At 38.8% G+C, this 22469-nt stretch overlaps 1 protein-coding gene across 2 annotated transcripts; it reads right to left on the bottom strand.

Annotated features, from left to right (window-relative positions):
- Nucleotides 1-6250: 6250 nt before the first annotated feature.
- Nucleotides 6251-9690, bottom strand: LOC126713332 (uncharacterized). 2 transcript variants are annotated; one of them, XM_050413068.1, is made up of 6 exons: nt 9514-9689; nt 8882-8943; nt 8493-8628; nt 7815-7887; nt 6961-7026; nt 6251-6606 (listed from the first exon to the last, which is right to left on the bottom strand). In XM_050413068.1, exons 1-6 carry the CDS (start codon nt 9630-9632, stop codon nt 6391-6393), a joined length of 672 nt encoding a protein of 223 aa, XP_050269025.1. In that variant the 5' UTR covers nt 9633-9689; the 3' UTR covers nt 6251-6390. The 2 variants fall into 2 exon arrangements, with proteins under 2 accessions (XP_050269025.1, XP_050269026.1); XM_050413069.1 differs by lacking the exon at nt 6961-7026 and having other exon boundaries at nt 9514-9690.
- Between the last annotated feature and the right edge of the window lie 12779 nt (nt 9691-22469).

Here is a 22469-nt window from a genome sequence, read left to right as displayed (position 1 = left end):
CACCATTGGTTTAGTTTAAGACTAACACGAAATCCATTCCAAATGCACAGTCTTAAAGAGAAGTAATTTTAGAATTTGCAGGAACCAAAAAAAGATTGCAGAGAGGATTTGTGGACTGTCACATTAATTAACTGAAAGGCCGGCCAAAAGCAATGATTGGTAAATGATGTGTGACAATCTGGTTAACTCAATTCATATATATAATGGAGGGCCTCGATACGATTAATCAAATAATATATATATACCTCAAAAAGGTTTGCAGACCGTGTACAACACATGCAAATTTTGGTCCAGTCGAATCGACTACTATGCTCAATAAAATAACATTTGCCATATCCTTTTGCAAGCATACTAGAATGGGAAGCACAATGCAGGCTACCGGATCTTTAGCACTAAGAAACCGTGACCTTAACTTAAGGATATATATGCCGGGAAATATTTAAAGGTGTATTATGTCGCTTGCTCCAATTGACCTAGACGTACACAAAGCCACAACAACTTTGGAACTTAAAGAACTTCAAATTCATTTTTGGTTAGACCCCTTGGTTTGTAGGAGTTTCTTTGCAGTCCGGAGTGTGGTCATTGTATGGGTTTGTGGCTAGTTGTCATAAATTCCAAAGCGCATAATTTTGTAAGAATTGATGACTATCTATGAGCTGTCAACATTTTTTTTTTTTTGTAAAGATTTAATTTTTTAGTTTTAGGGAAAATGAAATAAAATTATTTTATAAGAATATCATGTAAAATTAATTTGTAAGTTAAATAGTGCATGTGTTATTTGAAAGTATTTTATATTTTTATAAGTTTTATATAATGAAACATATAATGTATTTTGCATTCAACAACAATACATAGTGATATATATAGATATATATATATATATATATACACACACACATATGAAAAACGTAATATAATAAAAGGATTTAAATTACATAATTATAATTATGTTTATATAAATGGAGAAGAAGAAGAAAAAAAATTGTGCATTCTCATTCCATGGAATACATGTAACATGTTACATTAAATTTGAATTATTATATGAGTTAAGAATTATTACTGTGCGTACCCAAACTCCGCTTGATGGGCCAGGCTTAGAATGGGCTCACAATTTACTTGTATTAGTGGGCTTAGTGTTTCCTAGTAAGGGTTGTTTCTAGCCGAGTGACCTAATGGCACCCCTTGTCCCCCATGAATTCTCTCTTTTCCCTTCCTGAGTGACACCCCCACTCTGTGTTACTCTTTCCCCTGGCTATCCTAGCTCACTCTTTCTCTCTCTTTCTACTTCCTCTCCAGTTTTTTTCCAACCCCCTTTCCTTACACAATTCTTCTATTTGTAGCTTGAAATTTGTGGGGGTTCATGATTACATTATGATCTCACTCATGTGGGTGGGGTCCGATGTGATCATTCTTGACATAAAATCTATCTCGTTGGAAATGGTGGTAGTGGCTTTGGAACTTATTTCCGCCTCTAAATGATTGTCAGGTAGCGATACTCCCCAAGGCAATACTGAGCCATAGGGGAGGTACGTTGTTCCAAGCATACGAAATCCCAAGCAAACAATGAATGGCAGGATATGAGCTTATCAATCACACACTCAGGATAGATATGGACTTACTATAAGGTTTGGGCCCAACTCCGATTCTTGAGAATGTTCTGGCCGAGGCCCATTGGGCCCGAGGCCATACCCCATACAATAACATTTTTTTTTCCAAATATAAGTATAATGTCTATATTAAAAACTTAAATTTTGGATTCTCAAAAAAAAAAAAAAAAATTAAATTTTAAGGTCTTTTGAATATTTATCATTTCTATTGCTTTTTTAGAGTTCATATCTCTAATTTCTAGTGTCTATTTTGTTTGTATTTTTTAACCTAAAATTAAATATTTTATCCCAAATAAAATAAAATCTCATATTTTTCAACTCAAAAATTAAGGGGGAAAAAATGAATTTTTTAGCCCAAAACTGAAAAGACAACCTACAAAAATAATTAATTTAAAGCTCAGTTAGTCCAAATGGACCGAAATGAACTAAAGTGGGCCTAGTTGAACCTTGATGGACCGAAGTGGATCAAAATGCTAGATGTAGCTCAAAAAGAGCATAACAACAATAATTATTAAGTTTCAACTTTTAGATACTATATAAATTTATAAGAAGTATATGTGGTAAAATGTTTACTAATCACAGTATCACTAAAAAATAATTAGGAATATGTTTATTATATTGTTAATGTAAAACTAACCAATCAAGTCACTTTGTAAATTTATTAGTTAGTAAACGATATCACTTTAAACATTCATTTTACTATTAAAAATTTAAATGAAAACATTCAAAAGATGCATTATTTAAAAAATCTTATTGTTTGATTAATATTAATTAAAAAAATGCATAAATGACTTCATATACTAATAAATTTGGACAAAATAATTAAATTAAATCATTTTTAGTTATTTATTAATAGATCTTTCAATTAAAATTGACAAAAGTGGATTGAATGGACTGAAATTTTATGTTAATGTGCTCGTAGCAACAATAAATTTTAATTTTACGCTTCAACTTTTAGATATCATATATATATTGGCATAAACATATATAATTGCAATATTAGCAGCTTGTCTAGCACCATAAAAAGATATCGTAACGCTAGTAGAGACCTAGTTATACAAACATCATTGAATATTAAAAGTTGCAGCAGCATCACATCTTGCTGTGCTCCATTGATGTACTGTACCATAATTCAACTAAATTAGACTAGTTCTAATAATTTTGAGGTTCCTCATTGAATAGGAACTCTGGCAAAGAGATACAAAGCATTAAGCAATTAGAGAGTTGTCCATGGGCCGGGCTAGGACTTAATTGGCTTGTATGGGCTGAAAGTTTATGTTAACTAGCCTAAGCCGCTAAACCTGTCCAGGCCTCAGTAGTGCCTCAAATTAGCAGTCCAGGCCTGACATTAGTTGTGGGCAGGCCCAAGCCTATCCCTCTTTGCATTAAAGGTCGTTCTAGATTAATTCGATTCCTCTTTTCCTAATCCAGATTAATTCGATTCTTAAATGGTAGTCATGTTAGCTGTGTTGCATGAAGTAATACATTGTGTTTCTGACGTATGGAAGGAACCTCTCACAGCACATGAGCCCCACCTGCTGTATCTCACTGCATACACATACTACATAGTATACCCTCTTGTATTACATACTTACATAGCCCATTGGGAACCTTTACTGTGTACAATATGAATGGAATTCATTTATGATTATCTTTTTGTAAAGAATTTTATTATTCATATATGCTTAAAGAAAATAAAATTCAAATAGTGATTTTATCTGTCCATATTCCCCCACCCATTCTGTCCTATATTATCTTTTGGTAAAGGATTTTTGTTTTTATTCATATGGCATTTCTCTAAAAAAAAAATACATATATCATTTTCTTCCTTTATATCCCCCACCCAAATAAATAAAAGAAGTTTTGATCGCCACTGCCCAAATTGAAAATGGCTTGTTTGAATGGAGAGGAGAGATAGGGTCACCATTTTTAATGAACTCTTAATTTTATTCTTTTTTTCTTGATCTTTTCTTCTTCTTCTTTTCTATTCTTCTTTTTAACTTCATTGAGCATGTGGGGTTTGTAGAATATGGCTTGAATTAGGAGTTCGACTCCTTGTTGGATTTGGATAAGGAAGGAATTTTATTCCTTTTGGGTTACTATTGTTTGAAGTTATCAAACTCTATTAGAAGTCTTGTCTACTTCTTGGTTTGGAATTCCTTTTGAAATAGGAGTGATTCTCCTTTTGTGTGTGAAAAAGAAGTCTAGTCCTTCTTGGTTTTGGATATACTAGCCGACTCAAGTCTCCTATATAAGCATAGTGCTACTACGAAAAATTAGAGAGAGAGAGAGAGAGAGAGAGAGAGAGAGAGAGAGATGCGAGTGTGTGAGAAAAAGGTTTTCTCTTCGTTTGGTTATTTGATATTTGTGGGTTGCAATTTGGAATAGTGAGAGAGGTTTGTTACCGCTTGGTTTTGGTTCTGCGGTTTGGTGATTTGCTCTTTCTTGGTGCGTTGCAACTTTTGGATTTGTTTTGTGACTCTCTCTTTGGTTTGTGCGCAATTGATATTTGGTATTTGTATTTAATATTTGTGAACCTCTGGTTTTTTGGGTTTGTATTTGGTTCTTTGGTTTGTATTTGTAAGAGAGAGCTATTTTGGGTGTATTTGAGATTTGGGTTTGTGAGAGTGTCTCTACACCAATTTGTATTATTTCAAATTTGTTATAGTGAAATTTGTTCGTTATCGCCCGTGGATGTAGGCTATTGCCGAACCACATAGTTCTTGGTGTTTTGTGTCTATTTTCCTTTTAGATTAATTTTCTTCGTTCCTATTAATTAGTTTGGAGATCTTTCTCAAGCCTAAAATATTTTCACAATCAATCTTGATAATTTGAGCTTCTGCTATTTTTACATCAGGGTTTGGGTATCAGATTCTAGAAAAGATCCAAATGTTTAGTTTAGATGGGCGCTCTCTTGGTTACCGTCTATTGCATTTTCAATGCGCCAAGAACAAATTCTTTAGAATGAAAAACGGCAATAGTACAATTTCAGATTTTAAAAAAAAGGCATATATCTTCCACAGAATTCTATTGGCCCGTTTAGCTAAAAAGCAGATTCAAAAGTTTGATAACATAAAGATTGAAGGATTCCCACTTTCTCCAAAAGCCTATATAAGCAACTCATCCCACTGCCCTATCAGTAAGTACCAAGCAAACCACGAGAAAAACCCCAAAAGAACTCTTGCCTCAGTTGCCATGGCCTCAATGCAATGCTACAAACCAAGTAATGAATGCTGTCAACCAAAAAGCAAGGACAACTCGCTTGTCCACAAGGCTGCCGAGATGGCTAGCTGTGCACTGAAAGGAAATCAGCAGGGTCACTGTGCAACCCCTGGAGTTGCTAGCAACCAGCCTTACTCTCAAGGACAAGCCTATGCCTATTACCCAGACCAAAACTTAGCCAAAACCCAAACTTACAGCCAAACTCAGACTCACTACCCAGAGCACACCATGGCCAAAACTCAGAGTTACTGCCATGGCCAATCCAATGGACACTACTCTGAACAACATGCAATGGCCCCAGCTCATGGCCATGGCCAACACAAAGACAAAGGCCACCATGCATCTAATGGCATGGCTTGCCATGGGAAGAGTACTGAGAAAAAAATGAAAGAGAAGAAGTCTGAGCACAAGAAGGAGAAAAGTGTCACCAAGAAGAAGTCCAAGGAATGTCATAGGAGCTGCAATGACAGTGACAGCAGCAGCAGCGGAAGCGACAGCGACTGAACATGACTGCTTAAACCCAAGGCATGTGCTAATGCTATCATCAACCACTTAAAAGTTCTCATTAGATATGATTCCTTGGTAATTATTAACACACAACACAGCAAAAACCACAAAATTTTCAAGAAACCAAGCAAAAACGAAAATGAATACAACTAATTCCTGATAATACACGACTGTCATATTTTGTATTCTAACTTTTGTGTTTATTTGATTGCAGAAGCACTTATCTGAGATCACATCAAATGAAGGTGCCTAGCGGTTTAAATAACAGATAAATAAGACTAGTCTGAATAAGAGGCCATGTAAAATAACTTCAAACTGTGTGTACTACAGAAGAATATCTGTATTTTATCTATAATCTTATGTCTGTTTGCGGACAAAATAATGGTGCAATCCTTTTTCACTACTTTAACATCCTGCGAATTATGTTATCAATAATCCAAGGAAAATAATTCAGATGGTTTAATTTGAGATGGCAAACATAGAACCATAATGAATAGTAAATTTTCTCCCAAAATAAAATTGTAGTTTTGGAGTTTGCAGGAAAAAGGTCACTGCAGATATGGGGCCTAGCACATGAAATGAAAGGCCAGAACAGATAAAAACAAATGACTATCAGAAGATATGTGAATCTCTGACAATATAGTTGGACCAATTCACAAGTCAGAGATAATCTTGGTACAAGTATTCATTAAATACCTCCAAAAATTTTCCAAATATTAGATGGTATAGAAGACATGCAGATTTTTGGGCCAGGAATAGTTATGTAAATTCAATACCATGCTCGTGAAAAAACAGGAACAACATATACCTTTTTGATAGGTAGGAACAGCATATACCTGCAAGCATTACAATGCTTTTAAGTGATTACAAAAGCATGAAAAAAAGGTGATAAGGAAAGCATGCCCTTAAATAAATAGAAGATTAAAACTGAGTGGTACTTCATTAAATATAAATAATCAGCATTACATAAGGCATGAAGCCATTGATCAAAAGAAAATTGATGAAGCAAAATATAGACAAATTATACAACCCTTGATATTGCGTTCAAAAGATATTAACTTGCTCCAGTAGACTTGGATAAAAATGCTGCAATGGCCTGAACAGCAAGATCTTCAGCTGCATCTTGGGTTGACCCCTTGGTTTGAAGGTGCTTCTTTCCAATCTTGAAGGAGTGGTCACCACCATCAATTACATGCAAACCAATACTTGGTTTCAACTTCTTACGAACAGCTTCCAGCTTTTCCAGTGGACACAGAGTGTCTTTGCTACCCTACATGGAACATGATCATAGCCTTACATACTGCATAAGCATAAGAGAGAATAATATACAAGAAGCATGTTTAATAGTAAAAACTTTAATTCAATGAGACTTAGATAATACCATAATAAGTATTTAAATACAAAAAAACAAATAACCTGACAATGCTCTCTATGATAGTCTACAAACAGATATATGAAAAAGTACTCAGATCATTACAAAGCTATACAGTTACTCAAAATTATGCAATTACGGGGACTGGAATTTGTTGTCACAGGTATAAACATAATTGGTAGGTTAGCAGTAGATTAGCAACGAGTGTGATTTAATTTCAAAAGGCACCATAGTGCTTGTAGAAGACAACACCTGTACAAACATTATAGGAACCGTAACTTGCAACAGCGTTTCATCTCGCACAGCTCCATTCATCCCCTGTATAAAAAGGCAACTATGTTAAATTTAATTATTCTAAGTATTGACAATTTTGCCTTGTCGTTGATATCACAGATGTAAACTAATGCTCTCCATTGGATAAATGGGTTATTTTCAACCCAAGACATGCCTGATTTACCTCTAAGGAGGAATGTTTGTGTATGACAGCCTCAAAGGGACAACTCATCAACACCATACTAAATGGGAACTAGCAATATAGCATGGAAATGGTAATGTGCAAAGGGGAACACACCTATATCAAGAAAGTGAAATATTCACTTGCTAAAGAGTATGCTGAGTGCTAACATTTTCATAATTCCCCATTACATTTCAAATTTCCTAGAAAGGCATAGTAGAATGTCAAGATATAAGGTATAAAAAACACTAAAATTCCATCAATTGATCATATATTCATGATTCCTTCAAAAGATGTCCAGCCTAACCCATATATTTACACAATAAGTTAAAACCAATAATAATTCAAGCAGTGGTCCCCTTTGCAGAACGTAGTTCCCAGGAATGTTCAGCTTATTGTGATAATTTTTTAATATGTCACTCTTCCATCAACATAGACAGTAATAGCAGGATTGTTGAATAGCTCACTATTGACTCTTCATATGAACCATATTGTGAGAACCAATTGGGTCCAGTGAATACAGATTTTCTCTTCCTCTCAGCTGGTTTTCACTTGTCAGCTACATTGTTTTACTTAATGCACAATTATACTTTACTAATGCATGTAGATAACATATAAGAAATATCTACAAACTTATTAGAGAATGAAAAACCTTTAGCGGGTATCCCAAGCAAACAATTGCTGAAGCACCAATATCTTCTTCACAAGCCACCATGCAGCTGACTCTAAAAAAATATAAAATTGAAAACTCATAAAGAGAGCAAAAGTACAATACGCAGCAGAAAATATGATATGTAACACTATTTGACTTCACTGTCATACAAACTTTCAATTTCAAATTGCATTGCACAGAAGCACAAGTTACCATAATAGTACTATCATTGGCCTTTGTTTGTATACAATTTACTCCTCCAAAACAAACGAGATTCATTCCACAAACAAATCTGCAAATTGATCCATTGCCCCACCTAAAGAATTCAAACTTCTACTATAAAGCACATACCCCATATAAGATGTACCTAGGATAGGTTGCAAAGATCAATGCCAATATTTTAAGCTATGATGGAATAATATCTGATTGATCCACAATAGAGTTTCTGGTTTGATTGACTTGCAGAGGTATCAATAGCAGTACTTTCTGAAAGCATGCACATCAAAATGCATCAACATAAGTATCCTAAACTAATTGACTTGCACAGGTTAAATGATAATACTATGACCCTCTCCTATTTACAAAGTTTTAAAAAAAAAAAAAAAAGTTTGGAAGTAGAGAAACTTTTATCAGTGTATAAGCATTTGAGAATTGGCATTCAAGTAATTTTATTACTACCTTGATCCCATGGATTTCCCTGCCAAAATCAGCGGATGCCCAGGGTACTTAGCAACGGTCTTTTTAACAATATCTGAGTGAAACTCAACCAATTTTTCTGCCTTGGGGGGAGCCCTTCGTTTCCCACCAGAAATGTCTGCCAAGAGTCAACCCCATTATATTTAATTTAAAGGATACATTTTAGACACAACTGACTTCATGCATTACTTAAATTGCTTTTATTGAGAAACAGCCAGTAAGCTACAAGTGCCCTGAACATATTAAATACCAAAGAAAGACTCTACCCCAAAAACTATATGATTTTTTTGATATCCCAAAAGAACTTCAGGAACATAAAGACCAGAAAAAGGGAAAAGAAAAGTAACACAGTAATTGATCAAGAAACTCACAAGGGTAGTCAAAAGTAACTACTTCCACAGCATTCAGCGCCTTGCCCAACTTTTCTTTCCATCTGCATAAAAACAAGTAGCTTAAATTTCCAATTTTTTAAACACAACTATAGGAACTACTACTACTACAAATTCTGTGATATATACAAATACACACACACATGACAAGAATTGAAACTATGATGTCCCATCATGATAAATGTCTTTACCATCAGGCCAAGACATCAATGTGTTTCATTCCGGTGTAAACTGGATGCTTGTTATTTCACTGACAAGAAACTTTATCATTTGAGCTAACTATAATCTATACATATTATTCTTTCCTCCTTTCTTAACAAAAGCAATTAGTGATTTCTAAAACACAAATTAAAGCACAACGTCCAATAAAACACAAAATCAACTACTGGGGTTGTGCAATGAAATTAGAGTGTGAAAGACAAATGCCCCAAAAAATAATTAAACCATATCACAGTTCATAGACCCACCAAACTATACTTACTCTGAAACCCCATTAATGGGTTTTCAATACATAACATACTTCTCCTATTAAAGAGGTTTAAATTACCAGCTTTGACAAAGTAAGAATAAGATGAGAGAAAAAGGGGAAAAAAATTAGAGAATTGAAGAGTTACCTAATCATCCAATCAGAAGATGAAGGAGCACCAGCACCATGAGCGAAGACGACCACGGGGGATAACTTCCCGAGTGTTGAAGATGGTGATGGTGGTGATAAAGGAGGTGACGAAGCCATTTCTACATCTATTCAAAAGTCAAAACAACGATGAGAAACCCCCAAGTTTCAAAATCAACGAAACCCTAATATATACACACTGCTAATTTTCGCGCCAAATGTTGTGAACGACCAAACTTTTTTTTTTTTTTTTTTTTTTTTTTGCAAAAATTCAAAACTAACCCTCTAACTTTCAGACTTTTTTTCATTTCAATCCTCTAATTTTCAGTTTTATCATTTTAGTCCTCTAACTTTCAATTGTTATTAATTCGGTACTTCATTAGACCTCAGTTATCAACTGCCGTTAAGTGAGTTAAAATAACGTCGTTTTGGCTTTTTTTTTTTTTTTTTTTGTAATTAAAAAAAATTAAGAAAACTACTATTAAAAAAAAATTTGCAAAAATTCAAATCTAACTCTCTAACTTTCAGGCTTTTTTCATTTCAATCCTTTAATTTTCAATTTTGTCATTTCAGTTCTCTAACTTTCAATTGTTATCAATTCAGTACTTCATTAGACCTCAGTTACCTATTGCCGTTAAGTGAGTCAAAATAACATCATTTTGGCTCTCTTTTTTTTTTGTAATTAAAAAAAATTAAGAAAACTACTATTAAAAAAAATCATTTTTTTCTCATTTTCTCTCTCGTTGGACTCTTTCTCGCTTTCTCATTCTCTATCTCTCTTTCTCACAGTGCCATGGTGCAAGGCCTCACCGCCGCCACCAGCCTCCACCCACAACCTCCTTGCCACCACCGACATCCACCTCTCCATCTCTCTCTCTTCGTCACTTACTCCACCAAAATTTGAAACCCAAAGTCTCATACCCCCTTTCCACTAAAATCTAAAAGCAAAGAAAATAATCTTACACCCTTTCCCCCATAATCTCAAACCCAAACTTCATACCCAAAATCCCATGATCATCTCCTTCACAATCTAGGTAGTACTGACCACAGCCCTAAACTGCGAATTTTGGGGGAAGAAGGGAGAGTCTGTCTGGGTCGACAGCGACAAGAAGAGCGAGAAGAAAGAGAGAGAGAAAACAAACTGGGAAGAGCAGGCATGGCACAAGAGGTGACGGGTTTGGGCATTTTCTCGACCTCTACGAGGCACATGCAACAGTTTCCAGCGATGGAGAGGCGACTGTGGTAGCAGAATCGAGGGATATTGACGTCGGCGATTTCGCAGGCTTGAAGTGTTGGTGGGGTGCAACAGGTAGTGATAAGTGAGAAGACTTCAGGTGTTGTTTCTGAAGGTAAGAAAAAGTACAAGATGTTCCCAAGGAAGCAACGCAGGAGGTGGCTTTGGAAAATCAATGACCTTCTCGGTCACCTCCGTGTCCGTCACATGTATCCTCCGCAGTATCTCGGTCTTTCTCTCATACTCGGTCTATCTCGGAAAACCAATTCAGTCTCTCTCTCTCAATCCGACCCAGCCTCTCTCTCAAACGGACTCGATCTCTCTCTCTCAAACCACCGACCCCAAATTCTCTCTCTCTCAAACCGATTCTTCCTTTTCCCCAAATTCTCTACATTAAGGATTTTGGTCTCTCAATGTTTCTTTGTTTTGATTTTAGGAGAAGGGGGTTTTCCAAAAAAAAAAGATTTCAGGGGAAGGGGAACGATGAAATTTTTTTTTTTTTTTCCTTTTTCTTTTAATTTCGAAATTTAAAAAAAAATTAAAAAAAAAAAAGGCGTTGTTTCAGTGGCTTTAACGGCAGCCCCTAACGGAGTTCTAACAAAATCCTGCATTAACAAAAATTGAAAGTTAGAGGACTGAAATAAAAAACACCAAGAGTTAGGGGGTTGTTTGAGTGAAAAAAAAAATGCTCACTCATCACTCATCACTCTATAACTCATTTCCTATAACTCAATAATCTCCAAATATTTCCAAAACCCAGTTTGGCACCTAAAACTCAGTTCTATTTTCAACTTTAAAAACTCAAAAACATGGAACCCACCCTCTGACCATGCTACCATTGTTCCACAGGTATGTCTTCTTCTTTATTCATTTTTTTTAATAAATAAAAAATTTGACTCTTCCTCTCTGTCAGTGTCTTCTTCTTTGAGAGTGCCCACAATGTAGGTGAGAGTTTTTTTTTTTTTTTTTTTTTTTTTGGGGGGGGGGGGGGGGTTTGCTTTTAGGGTTTTGTGAATCTTTGGAAGGACGTTATGGTGACCGAGGACTTGTTGAATTTAAGGGAAGATGGTGTTTCAACTGAAGAAGCAATAGATGTGAAAAAAAAAAAAAAAAAAAAAAAATACATTGAAGCAATAGATTTTAGAGAGCAATATCACCTTTCAGAGACAACAACAATGGAGGCTAAGAATGAATAGTGCTGTAGCCATTGGCTGGGCTTTATTGCTATTGCTCTACCAAGGATGGGACTTAACATGTGGGTGGGACTACTAAGTTCAGCATAATTACAATAATACCATTATAACTCAGTTTCCATAACTGGGTCGGCATAATATAGGAGAGTGAAACGATCAAATGACAAAAACTATGATTTTTATTTCCCCCTTGACCTTTTTGGCCTTTTCTTTCTTCTAAAGAATCAAAAAAATTAAATTAAAAAAAAAATATACGATTTTTTAACAAATAAAATTACGTTAAAGTACACTATTGATCCATAAAATATACTCTATGAATATTATTTGTCTCTTAAGTTTAAATCTATTCCTTTATGCCGAAGATATGTGGAAAATAAACTTTTTTAGGCTCACTTTCAATCCGAAGTATACACTGAAATCGGGATATATTCCTAGCTAAAAAACAAGCCATTGCTATGCAGAGTACACCAGTTGTAGAAAATTTGGACGAAAGTTTGGGATATGGCTGTCCAAAATAAGGTAAGGAATTTTTTATGGTGAGCTATTCGAAATTCTATTCCTACTAAATCTCATCTTGTCCGAAGATGTGTTATTGTGGATGATACCTGTGATCAGTGCCAACAAGCCTCTAAAGATGTAATTCATGCCTTATGGCTATGCCCCTATCTCAACCCAGTTTGGGATCCGAATCCATGTTGGAATTTTTGCTCCAACACTCACTTTCACGAATTTCATGAGCTGGTGCAGTATGTGATTAAGGAAAGGATCTTGAACTTTTCGCCTAAACAATCTATACAGAAGGAACCTACTTATAACAAGTAACAAACTCTACCCTATTGCTCAAGTTGTCCCTAATATGCTTGCTGCCTTATTGGGCTTTCTTCGAACCATCCCACCTAAACCTCCTGACTCTATCAATCGGGTTCCCTAGAGGGTTAAATGGAATCCTCCTCCGATCTCATACATCAAAATCAAATTTGATGGGGCCATGTTCAGAGATGAAAATGCAGCTGGAACAGGAAGATGACAAGGGACAGGTAACGACCTCTTTAGTAAAGAAGATTCATCTCCCAAATTTTGTTGCATCCGTGGAAGCTATAGCAGTTGTCAAGGCCTTTAACTCTTGCACAAGACATTGGATTGTCTTCCCTTGTTTTGAAGGGAAATTCAGAGATAGTCATCAATGCTTTGAATAGTAAGGCTCTCTCTTTTGCATCTTATGGTCATTTGATTAAGAAAGCTAAAGGCTTGGCTGAGAATTTTTCTACTATTCACTTTTTTCATATTAGGATCAAGAGTAATTTTGCTACTCATATCCTTGCTAAACATGTTAGCGGGCTTTCAATGTGGATGGAGGATGTTCCTCCACATCTTAATGTTGTAATCATAACCAATATGGTTGATTCTTCTTAATAAAATTACAGTCTTTTTCTCAAAAAAAAAAAAAAAAAAAGGTTTAAAATATGAACATTTATGTGACTAACGGAACAACAGCATGCATCTTTTTAATTGATGTAGCATTTTATTTTATTAAAATATTAAAAAGAAAATAAGCAATTAATATTTTGACAATTTTTTCAATTTCCCATAAAAGTGCTTATAATAATTGACTATTTAGATCTCTTTCTTCAATTCGTAGAATTTTGGCCAAAATTATAAAATTAAAACTAAATGTTTCAATGAAATCTAACAGGCTCGAGTGCTTATGCAATATGGAAAATGAGGAAAAATGGAATTGAAATACCTATGATTAGGCAAACAAGTTTGAGGGAAGGGTTAATGTTAGGAAATTTAGACCCTAGTTGATAGAATAAACAAGTTTCAAACCCAAGTTGTTAATTAGATTTATTATGAATAAACCTTGTTAAAATAAACTAACATCAATATCATACACAGTAGAATACTAAATAAGACAAGATATGATGACCTAGAAAAACTAATGAAACAAACTAGTTTCCCAGTAAAAAAACCTGGAGGGAAACCTTCCCGAAAAGCAATTCACTATAGTAAAGAGAAGTTTCAGATCTAGTACAAAACATTTGTCCTTAAACTCTACAATCCCCGTAGATGAACTTACAGCAGAAACCTTCTACTGTTTCAGAACCTCTGAACTCTTCAATATATGAACATCCTCTCCTTTCAATGCACGTCTTCCAGTACGTGACTAACCAATTGATGCACGGCTCTTAGTACGTGACTAACACACTAACTTGAGAAAGATGTTGGCAACAAAGTTCTTCACTTTATCAATAATGAAGGTCAAGAAGCACTTAGTTACAAAACCCTAAGGTGCAAAGATGCAGTAGTTTCTTGTAAAGATAATAAGGCACTTAGTCACTTTTTGCATGTGTTCTCCTTGTATTCTCTTATGTGACGGCATTTAAAATAAGTCTTATATATGTCTAGGGTTATGAGAAAAGAAACCCTATACATACATGTCAGCATGACCTGAAAATCAGATCTGGAAATTTTGATTTCATAGATCTCGATAAATACTGTATCTGTCAAACAGTTGTCGAGACCTCGAGAGATATATCTGTCGAGCTATCTGTCGAGTTTTAATGAACAACACTTCTTCACTTGATTCTTGGACAAATTTGCATGGCTTCAATACTTAGGCTTGAACTCTTTTTTCTTGAAATATTAAACACATCTTAGATCTACCCAATTACAAGTAAAGTGCGTTTTATCAAAGGATTAGCCAATTCTATATGACATATGTTCTAACAAGTTCTACATATGTCCTAACAATCTCCCCCTTTAACAATCCGTAACAAAACCACAACAAACAAATGAAATATGAAAGAAGTCATAAATCACTCAACTCATAATCACTTGTTGAATACAATAAAATCTAATCCTAACACAAACTCTTGAAAACTTTGCAAAAAGAGAGTTCATAGCATGATAGATTTTGATAACCTGTATTTCTGAAACACTTTAAACAAAACTCATCAAGGCATCTTAATGTGAATCAGAAATAAAAGATTGTATAAAATAAATAAGAAACGTATGTATAAAAAGAGAAAAGAAACAACACATGGAGAAATAGGTGAAATGTGATAACAACATCATCAAATATATATATCGATGATAAATACAATGTTTGCTATCACTAAGTGGTTACAAGACCGATGTACAAAAGATAATGTATCTAAAAATAGAAGGAAAAGAAAAGATACATAAGTCCTCACTACATCCCTAAAAAATAAAAACACTTCCCCTAACAAAAAGGTCTTATGCTAACTCTCCCCCTAGTACATGACTACTCTCATACCCAAAACTATTCCCCCTTTTTGTCACGATTGACAAAGGGCAAGTCATTGAGAAGCAGTCATCTTCTCATCACTGGAAGAGCCAGCGTCCTCATCCTCATCATCATCATCGTTACCGGAGCCATCATCATAGGCTTCATCCTCTGAAGCCTATGGAGATGGAGAGGGAGAAGCAACGAAGCCACTAAGGCAAGCCTAGCATCATGCAATACGACCCACACGGGTGGTCACCTGACTCATCTCATTAGTGAGAGTGTCAAATCCATGCTCTAAAACTGTGCCATGATCGCCTTAAGTGTCACACCACCCGTGGAAGAAGAAGAAGGAGTGGAGGTGGATGGAATGGAATGGGCTAGAGGAGTTGTCGTCTCAGTCTGTGGCCGCTTCAGTTAAAGCTGGGCCTCACTCCGTCTAACAGACACCGCTCTGATGGCACCCATGACAGTGAAATGAGCAAACTCGAGATAAGAGATAGAGGAGTGGCAAATGATCCTCGTGATAGCAGAATGAAAGATAAGCTTATCACGAGTCGTCGTATCCTTATAGACAACTATAAAGGAGAGTATGAAATGAGAGGGAAAGTCGATAGTAAGGTCCTCAATGAGGGACAAAAAAAAAGCAAGCACGAAGCTCAATAATAGAATTATAGTGAGACAATGGATGTAGAACAAATGTCATCACCATATTCATGAACCTCGAACCTTTTACAAAGCCCGAGTATAAGGTGTTTTTACGGTCACCCCATGATGAAGGTGTCTCACAAAAGAGAGACAAGAGTTCATCTTTGGACACAGTCCGCAGATGAGGACATCCGGGGTAATCAGGATGTGATTCCCGCGAAACACGTAGCACATCGAAGATAAACTCTAGAGTAACTAGTATACGAGTACTTCAAATAGAAGTGATGAAACAAGGTATAAAATAATCAAAATCGTGCATATTGGAGTAAACTCTTGTATGATCACGAAAGGATAACTCACGGGTATCTCACAAAGAAATTCACAACCCCGCCTGTGTATGACAGTCGGAAAAGTAGTATCGGAGAAGTCCGATAGGATAACATGGCGTTCCAAATGAATGCCACGTTTGGAGAAGTTCTCCGAGAAGTCCTAACGGTCCTTCTCATCACAGAACCTAACATGGAGAGGTGTGGAATTAGAAGATGATGCCCCGAAACGAAGAAGGTTCCGAGACGGAGTAGTTTTGCACTTAGGTGCCATGCGCAGACTATCTGAGAGAGAGAGAGAGACAAACGGAAAAACACCAATCAATAGAATATACCAAAGAGAAAAAGAAAAGGTACGTATGCATGAATAATGCATGATCATGTGACGTGCAACAAAAAATCCATCATGGGCTCAGCTCAATTCAAACCTACCAGCACACAAGGTTCCAACATAGAAACACACATTTATAATGCATGAAACATAGTTAAAAATGCAAATAAAATGTAATGCATGAACATATAACATCATTTAAGCAAAACCCAACCCAAAAATTTCGCAAAAACTCATCAATTTTCAAAAACCCCAAAAAAAAAATTCAAAAACCCAAAAAACAGAGATCATACCAGTGAAGAAAAGATCACACTAGGCCCCCCAACTTTTTAAAAAACATCTTGTAATATACATACTTATCACAAATATATTTTAAGTAGATATACTTCTCCCCCCCCCCCCCCCTCTCTGTAAATTCAAGTAAAAATACAGACTTATCCCTTCTTTTTTTCTGTTACATGTTTTAGATGGGCTACAAATTTACAATTCTATTAGTGATAAATTATTGAGATATTCAAATAAATACATAGTTATTTCAATAATTATCTAAAAGGAAAACAAGTACCTCAAATAAAAAAGTTTAAAATTTTAACTAGTAGGAAAGACAGTTACCACCCGATGCCCATTGGTGAGCGCGACTCTTTTCTTAGAGTTTCTCCCTGTTTTCTCTTTCTCTTTTATCTTTTTCTGATCCATGTTTCTTCTTCCAGTTTTACTCCATTCTCTCTCTATCTGATTTGCTTTTTTACTTCCCCTCTTTACTTCATATTGTTTCTTAAATCTTAAATTTTTTAGTGCTGCAGATTGCCTAGTCCAAAACTCTTGTATTCCTTGCTTCTATTCCAAAAAGGTAAACACTTGTATGGTTAAAAAAACCATTACCATTCAATGTACGGTTAACTTTCGTTCTCATCAATTAACACCAAAGAATTTATAAAAGACCGTATATTTACAATTGTGGTAATTAATTTTGACTAATAATAAAATAAAGGTAATGAAGACGGTAAGAAATAAGGCATACCTGACGGGCCCACCTGATAGGACTGACGGGCCCACCTGAACGGGCCTAACGGCCCTGCCTGACGGGAATGACGGGCCTACCCGAACGTGCCTGACGGGTTGGGACTGTTGGGCCTGTGCAAGGACTATCCCACGCGCTTTGAAGGCCCATCGCTGACAGGCACAGTAAGGGCCCATGATCCAAAATCTCCATCTCCTAGAAAAGCCCTATGATCCGAAAACGGAAATCTTGACTCACTAACGCTCAAGGGAATTTGTATGAGAGTCCCACATTGAAAAGGTTTGGAAACCAAGAGGAAAAGTCAACCCTTTATCACTATAAAAGGCCTGCCACCCTCAGAGATCGAGGTACGCTTTAATTGACCCTCTCTAACGCTCTAAGTAAAACAGAAGAATTCTAACTTGACCGTCGGAGAACCTTTGGCCGGCACCACACCGGTGCTCTCTGAAGGACATCCGTCGATTGTTTTTGCCGTGCAGGTTCGCTTCGAGTCAAGAGTACGGTGTGACCCATTGGTGACAATTTTCGACGTCATCAGTTGGCGCCGTCTGTGGGAAAGACGACCGGGTACGGTAACATTTCCTAGATAAAAGAGTTACATGGTACTCACACGCTCGATGGCAACCACAAATGACGTCCAAGAAGAAGCCCCTACGACTGCCCTTGAGAGACAGGTCAAGACACTCGCCGCAGCAGTGGAGCGCCTCACCAAACAAAACCACGACCTGATAGAACAGCTGAATCAAAAGAGTGCGGCGGTGAATAGCCAAGGAGAAGATCAAGAAGGGAACAGTGAGGAAAGGAGAAATAATGACGGACCACAGGAGAGTAACGCCCCGAGCAAACAAGTGCGACGGGACGCTAGCATCCCTTCAGTGACGGATACAGCTCCACAACCCATCATCGCGGAGATGCAGGCGATGAAGGAACAGATGGAAGTACTGATGAACGCTCTCAAGGGGCGAGTGTCCAGCGATCTTGACGACCTTGTCAACCGGACTGACTCGCCATTTACGGCGTCCGTCAATTCCTTCCCCCTGCCGAGTAAGTTCCGAATGCCGAGTATGGACAGTTATGACGGAATCAAGGACCCTCTCGATCACCTAGAGACCTTCAAGACCCTGATGCACCTTCAGGGAGTGGCAGACGCAATTATGTGTAGGGCATTCCCTACAACCCTGAAGGGCGCAGCAAGGATTTGGTTCAGCCGGCTAACACCAAACTCCATCGGCACCTTCAAGGAGCTGAGCGCTCAGTTCACTACGCACTTCATCGGAGGACATCGGTATAAGAAATCAACAGCTTGTTTAATGAATATCAAGCAGAGAGAGGAGGAGACGTTACGGGCCTACATATCACGCTTCAATAAAGAAGCGCTCTCGATCGACGAAATCGATGACAAGATATTGGTGGCAGCGTTCACGAACGGGCTGAAGGGGGGTAAGTTTTTGTTCTCCCTATACAAAAACGACCCAAAGACCATGTCAGAGGTGCTTTACAGGGCCACCAAGTATATGAACGCTGAAGACGCATTGTTAGCCCGAGAAGACAGACCCAAGAAAAGAGACCGACAGGAGGACCCCCGACAGGACCAGGGGCGGAAGAGAGGACGGATGGGAGATCGGAGGGTGGAGAGACATCCAAAACCAATGGGCGGAAGGTTCACAAGTTTCACTCCGTTGACCGCCCCGATAAACCAAGTACTAATGCAGATTAAGGACGAAGGATCCCTGACGTTTCCGGGAAAGCTGAAGAGTGATCCCAACAAAAGGTCCAGAGACAAATATTACCGCTTCCACCGTGACCATGGTCACGACACGGCCGACTGCTATGATTTGAAGCAACAAATCGAAACCCTTATCCGACAAGGGAAATTGAAGAAGTTCGTCAGTAAGGAGAGAACGGATCAACCCCCACAAGAACAACATCCCCGTCGAGAAAACGAGCGACCAAGGCCCCCATTGGGGGACATAAGGATGATAATTGGAGGAACAGGTGCGGCCGGATCGTCAAAAAAAGCTCGCAAAACATACCTTCGGATGGTACAGAATGTCCAGTTGGCGGGTACAGTGCCAAAGATGGCAAGAAGGGAAGACCCCATTATCGGGTTCTCGGAAGAGGATGCAAGACGCCTACACCACCCACACGACGATGCACTCGTCGTCACCTTGCGGGCAGGCGACTACAATATCCACCGAGTGCTGGTCGACAACGGTAGTTCGGCCAACATCTTGTATTATCCGGCGTTCCAACAAATGATGATTGACAGGGAACAGCTAGTACCGACAAACGCCCCGCTCGTTGGTTTTGGAGGGAGTAGGATATTCCCTTTGGGCGCAGTCACGTTATCGGTGACAGTAGGAGATTACCCCCAACAAATCACCAAGGACGTAACATTCTTAGTGGTCGATTGCTCGTCAGCCTACAATGCTATTATTGGACGACCCACGCTCAACTCGTGGAAGGCGGCAACATCAACTTACCACCTGATGATCAAGTTCCCAACGGAGTATGGGGTAGGAGAGCTACGCGGAAGTCAAATTGCCGCACGAGAATGCTACGTAGCTATGATGGAGATGGAAGACCAGATCCAGGCCTTGAACATAGAAGAACACCGAACGACGGCAGAACCTACAGAGAAGCTAGAGGAGATAACTCTCGACAGTTCCAATCCAGACCGAACCACCAGGATCGGAACGCTTGCCAAACCCGCAATCCGTCAAGAGCTTGTAGCTTTCTTAAGAAGCAATAAGGATGTGTTCGCCTGGAGCCATGACGATATGCCAGGAATCGATCCCTCGGTCATGGTACATAAGTTGAATGTGTTGCCCTCGTTTCCACCCGTCCGACAAAAGAAGAGAGTATTCGCCCCGGAACGAGACCAAGCAATCGCGGAAGAGGTCCGCAAACTCCAAGAGGCAAGCTTTATTAGGGAGGTCTACTACCCCGATTGGCTGGTGAATGTGGTAATGGTGAAGAAAACGAGCGGCAAATGGCGGATGTGCGTGGACTTCACAGATCTTAACAAAGCATGCCCCAAGGATAGCTATCCCCTTCCAAGGGTCGACATCCTAGTAGACTCGACTGCTCAACACCAATTGCTAAGCTTCATGGATGCTTTCTCGGGTTATAACCAGATCCGCATGCACGAGGACGATCAGGAGAAGACTTCGTTTGTAACCAGTCAAGGACTCTTCTGTTACAAAGTAATGCCATTCGGCCTGAAGAATGCAGGGGCAACATACCAGAGACTAATGAACAAGATGTTCGCACAGCAAATCGGGAGGAATGTCCAAGTCTATGTCGACGACATGCTGGTGAAGAGCCGGAAGGAGGAAGACCACTTGGAAGATCTCAAGGAAACATTCGGCACACTTCGATCCTACAACATGAAACTCAATCCGGGAAAGTGCGCATTCGGTGTAATGGCGGGCAAATTCCTAGGATTCATGGTATCTCAAAGGGGGATTGAAGCTAACCCGGACAAAATCCGAGCCATAATGGAGATGGCCCCCCCGAGAAACGTGAAGGAAGTACAGAGCCTTAACGGCAAGGTAGCGGCATTGAATAGATTCGTGTCGAGAGCGACGGACAAGTGTTTACCCTTCTTTCGAACATTGAAAAAGTCATTCAAGTGGACGGATGAGTGTCAGCGAGCCTTCGAGGAGTTAAAAACCTATCTATCTTCACCACCTCTACTGAGCCCCTCGCAACCAGGTGAAGAACTCTTCCTCTATTTGGCTGTCTCCACGGTGGCCGTCAGCGCGGCCTTAATCAGAGAGGAGGACAGGACACAGAAGCCCGTGTACTACGCCAGTCGGGCGCTCCGCGGTGCCGAGGAAAGATACCAACCTATGGAGAAACTCGCTTTTGCGTTGGTCACGGCGGCTCGCAAGCTCAAGCCCTACTTTCAAGCCCATACCGTGAACGTAATGACAGACAAGCCCTTGCGAAGGGCACTGAGTAATCCTGAAGCCGCGGGTCGACTGACGCTGTGGGCAATAGAATTGAGTGAGTTTGACATCAAGTACCGTCCACGTGTGGCCATTAAAGGACAAGCTGTAGCCGACTTCATAGCAGAGTTTACGCATGACGAGGACAAGGGGGCAGAAGAACCCCCCCAGTGGAACATCTACACCGACGGATCATCCAATAAGCGTGTTGGAGGAGCCGGCATAGTATTGCTGTCACCTGAAGGAGACAAGATTGAATGTATGATCCGTCTCGACTTCCCCATTACCAACAATGAAGCGGAATACGAAGCGGTGGCAGCAGGACTCGACCTAGCCAAAGCCGCCGGAGCTGAAAGTGTGGTCGTGCATTGCGACTCTCAAGTCGTGACCAATCAAGTAAACGGAGATTATGAATGCAAAGGGGAAAGGTTGAAGAGATATCTTGATCAAGTAAGGGCGAGAGTCGGCGGGCTAAAAGCAATGTTCGTCCAGATCCCCAGGGGAGACAATGAGCTCGCCGATCGGCTAGCCAAAGCCGCCTCAGCAGAACATATGTTGACACCGGGTAATGTACTTCCCTTTGTTCAAATCTTTCCGCTAATAGACCCCGACAACATGCAGGAGATACGCTCCGAAAGAAACTGGACTACGCCGATAGCTTCATACTTAAAGGACGGGATATTGCCTGAAGAGAAGGAGGCAGCGAGAAAGCTAAAAGTCAGAGCGGCAAGGTTCGTCTTGATAAAAGACGTTCTTTACAAGAGAGGTTTCTCCCGTCCTTACCTAAGATGTCTCGGGGTTGAAGAGGCAGACTACGTGATGAGGGAAGTACACGAAGGAATATGCGGGAACCATTCTGGATCGCAGTCGTTAGTGCACAAACTGTTACGAGCTGGGTATTACTGGCCGACCATGCAAAAGGATGCTGAGTCCTACGTTAAAAGATGCGACAAATGCCAGAGGTTCAGCAATTTTATCGGACAGCCAGCTGAAGAGCTAACCCC

Source organism: Quercus robur, chromosome 2 (genome assembly GCF_932294415.1).
Source record: "Quercus robur chromosome 2, dhQueRobu3.1, whole genome shotgun sequence".
In the NCBI taxonomy this organism is placed as follows: Eukaryota; Viridiplantae; Streptophyta; class Magnoliopsida; order Fagales; family Fagaceae; genus Quercus; species Quercus robur.
Note: the sequence above shows the minus strand (reverse complement) of the source record. Positions and strands in the feature narration are given on the sequence as shown.

What these genes read in the sequence shown, in the direction of transcription:
- LOC126713332 (XM_050413068.1), bottom strand. Translation starts at nt 9,632, where the DNA reads ATGGCTTCGTCACCTCCTTTATCACCACCATCACCATCTTCAACACTC. An exon ending in GCTTGGGATACCCGCTAAAG is followed by an intron (nt 7,027 to 7,814) that starts GTTTTTCATTCT and finishes CTTTTTATACAG; the next exon opens with GGGATGAATGGAGCTGTGCG. An exon ending in TTCCTATAATGTTTGTACAG is followed by an intron (nt 6,607 to 6,960) that starts GTGTTGTCTTCT and finishes TGTTCCATGTAG; the next exon opens with GGTAGCAAAGACACTCTGTG.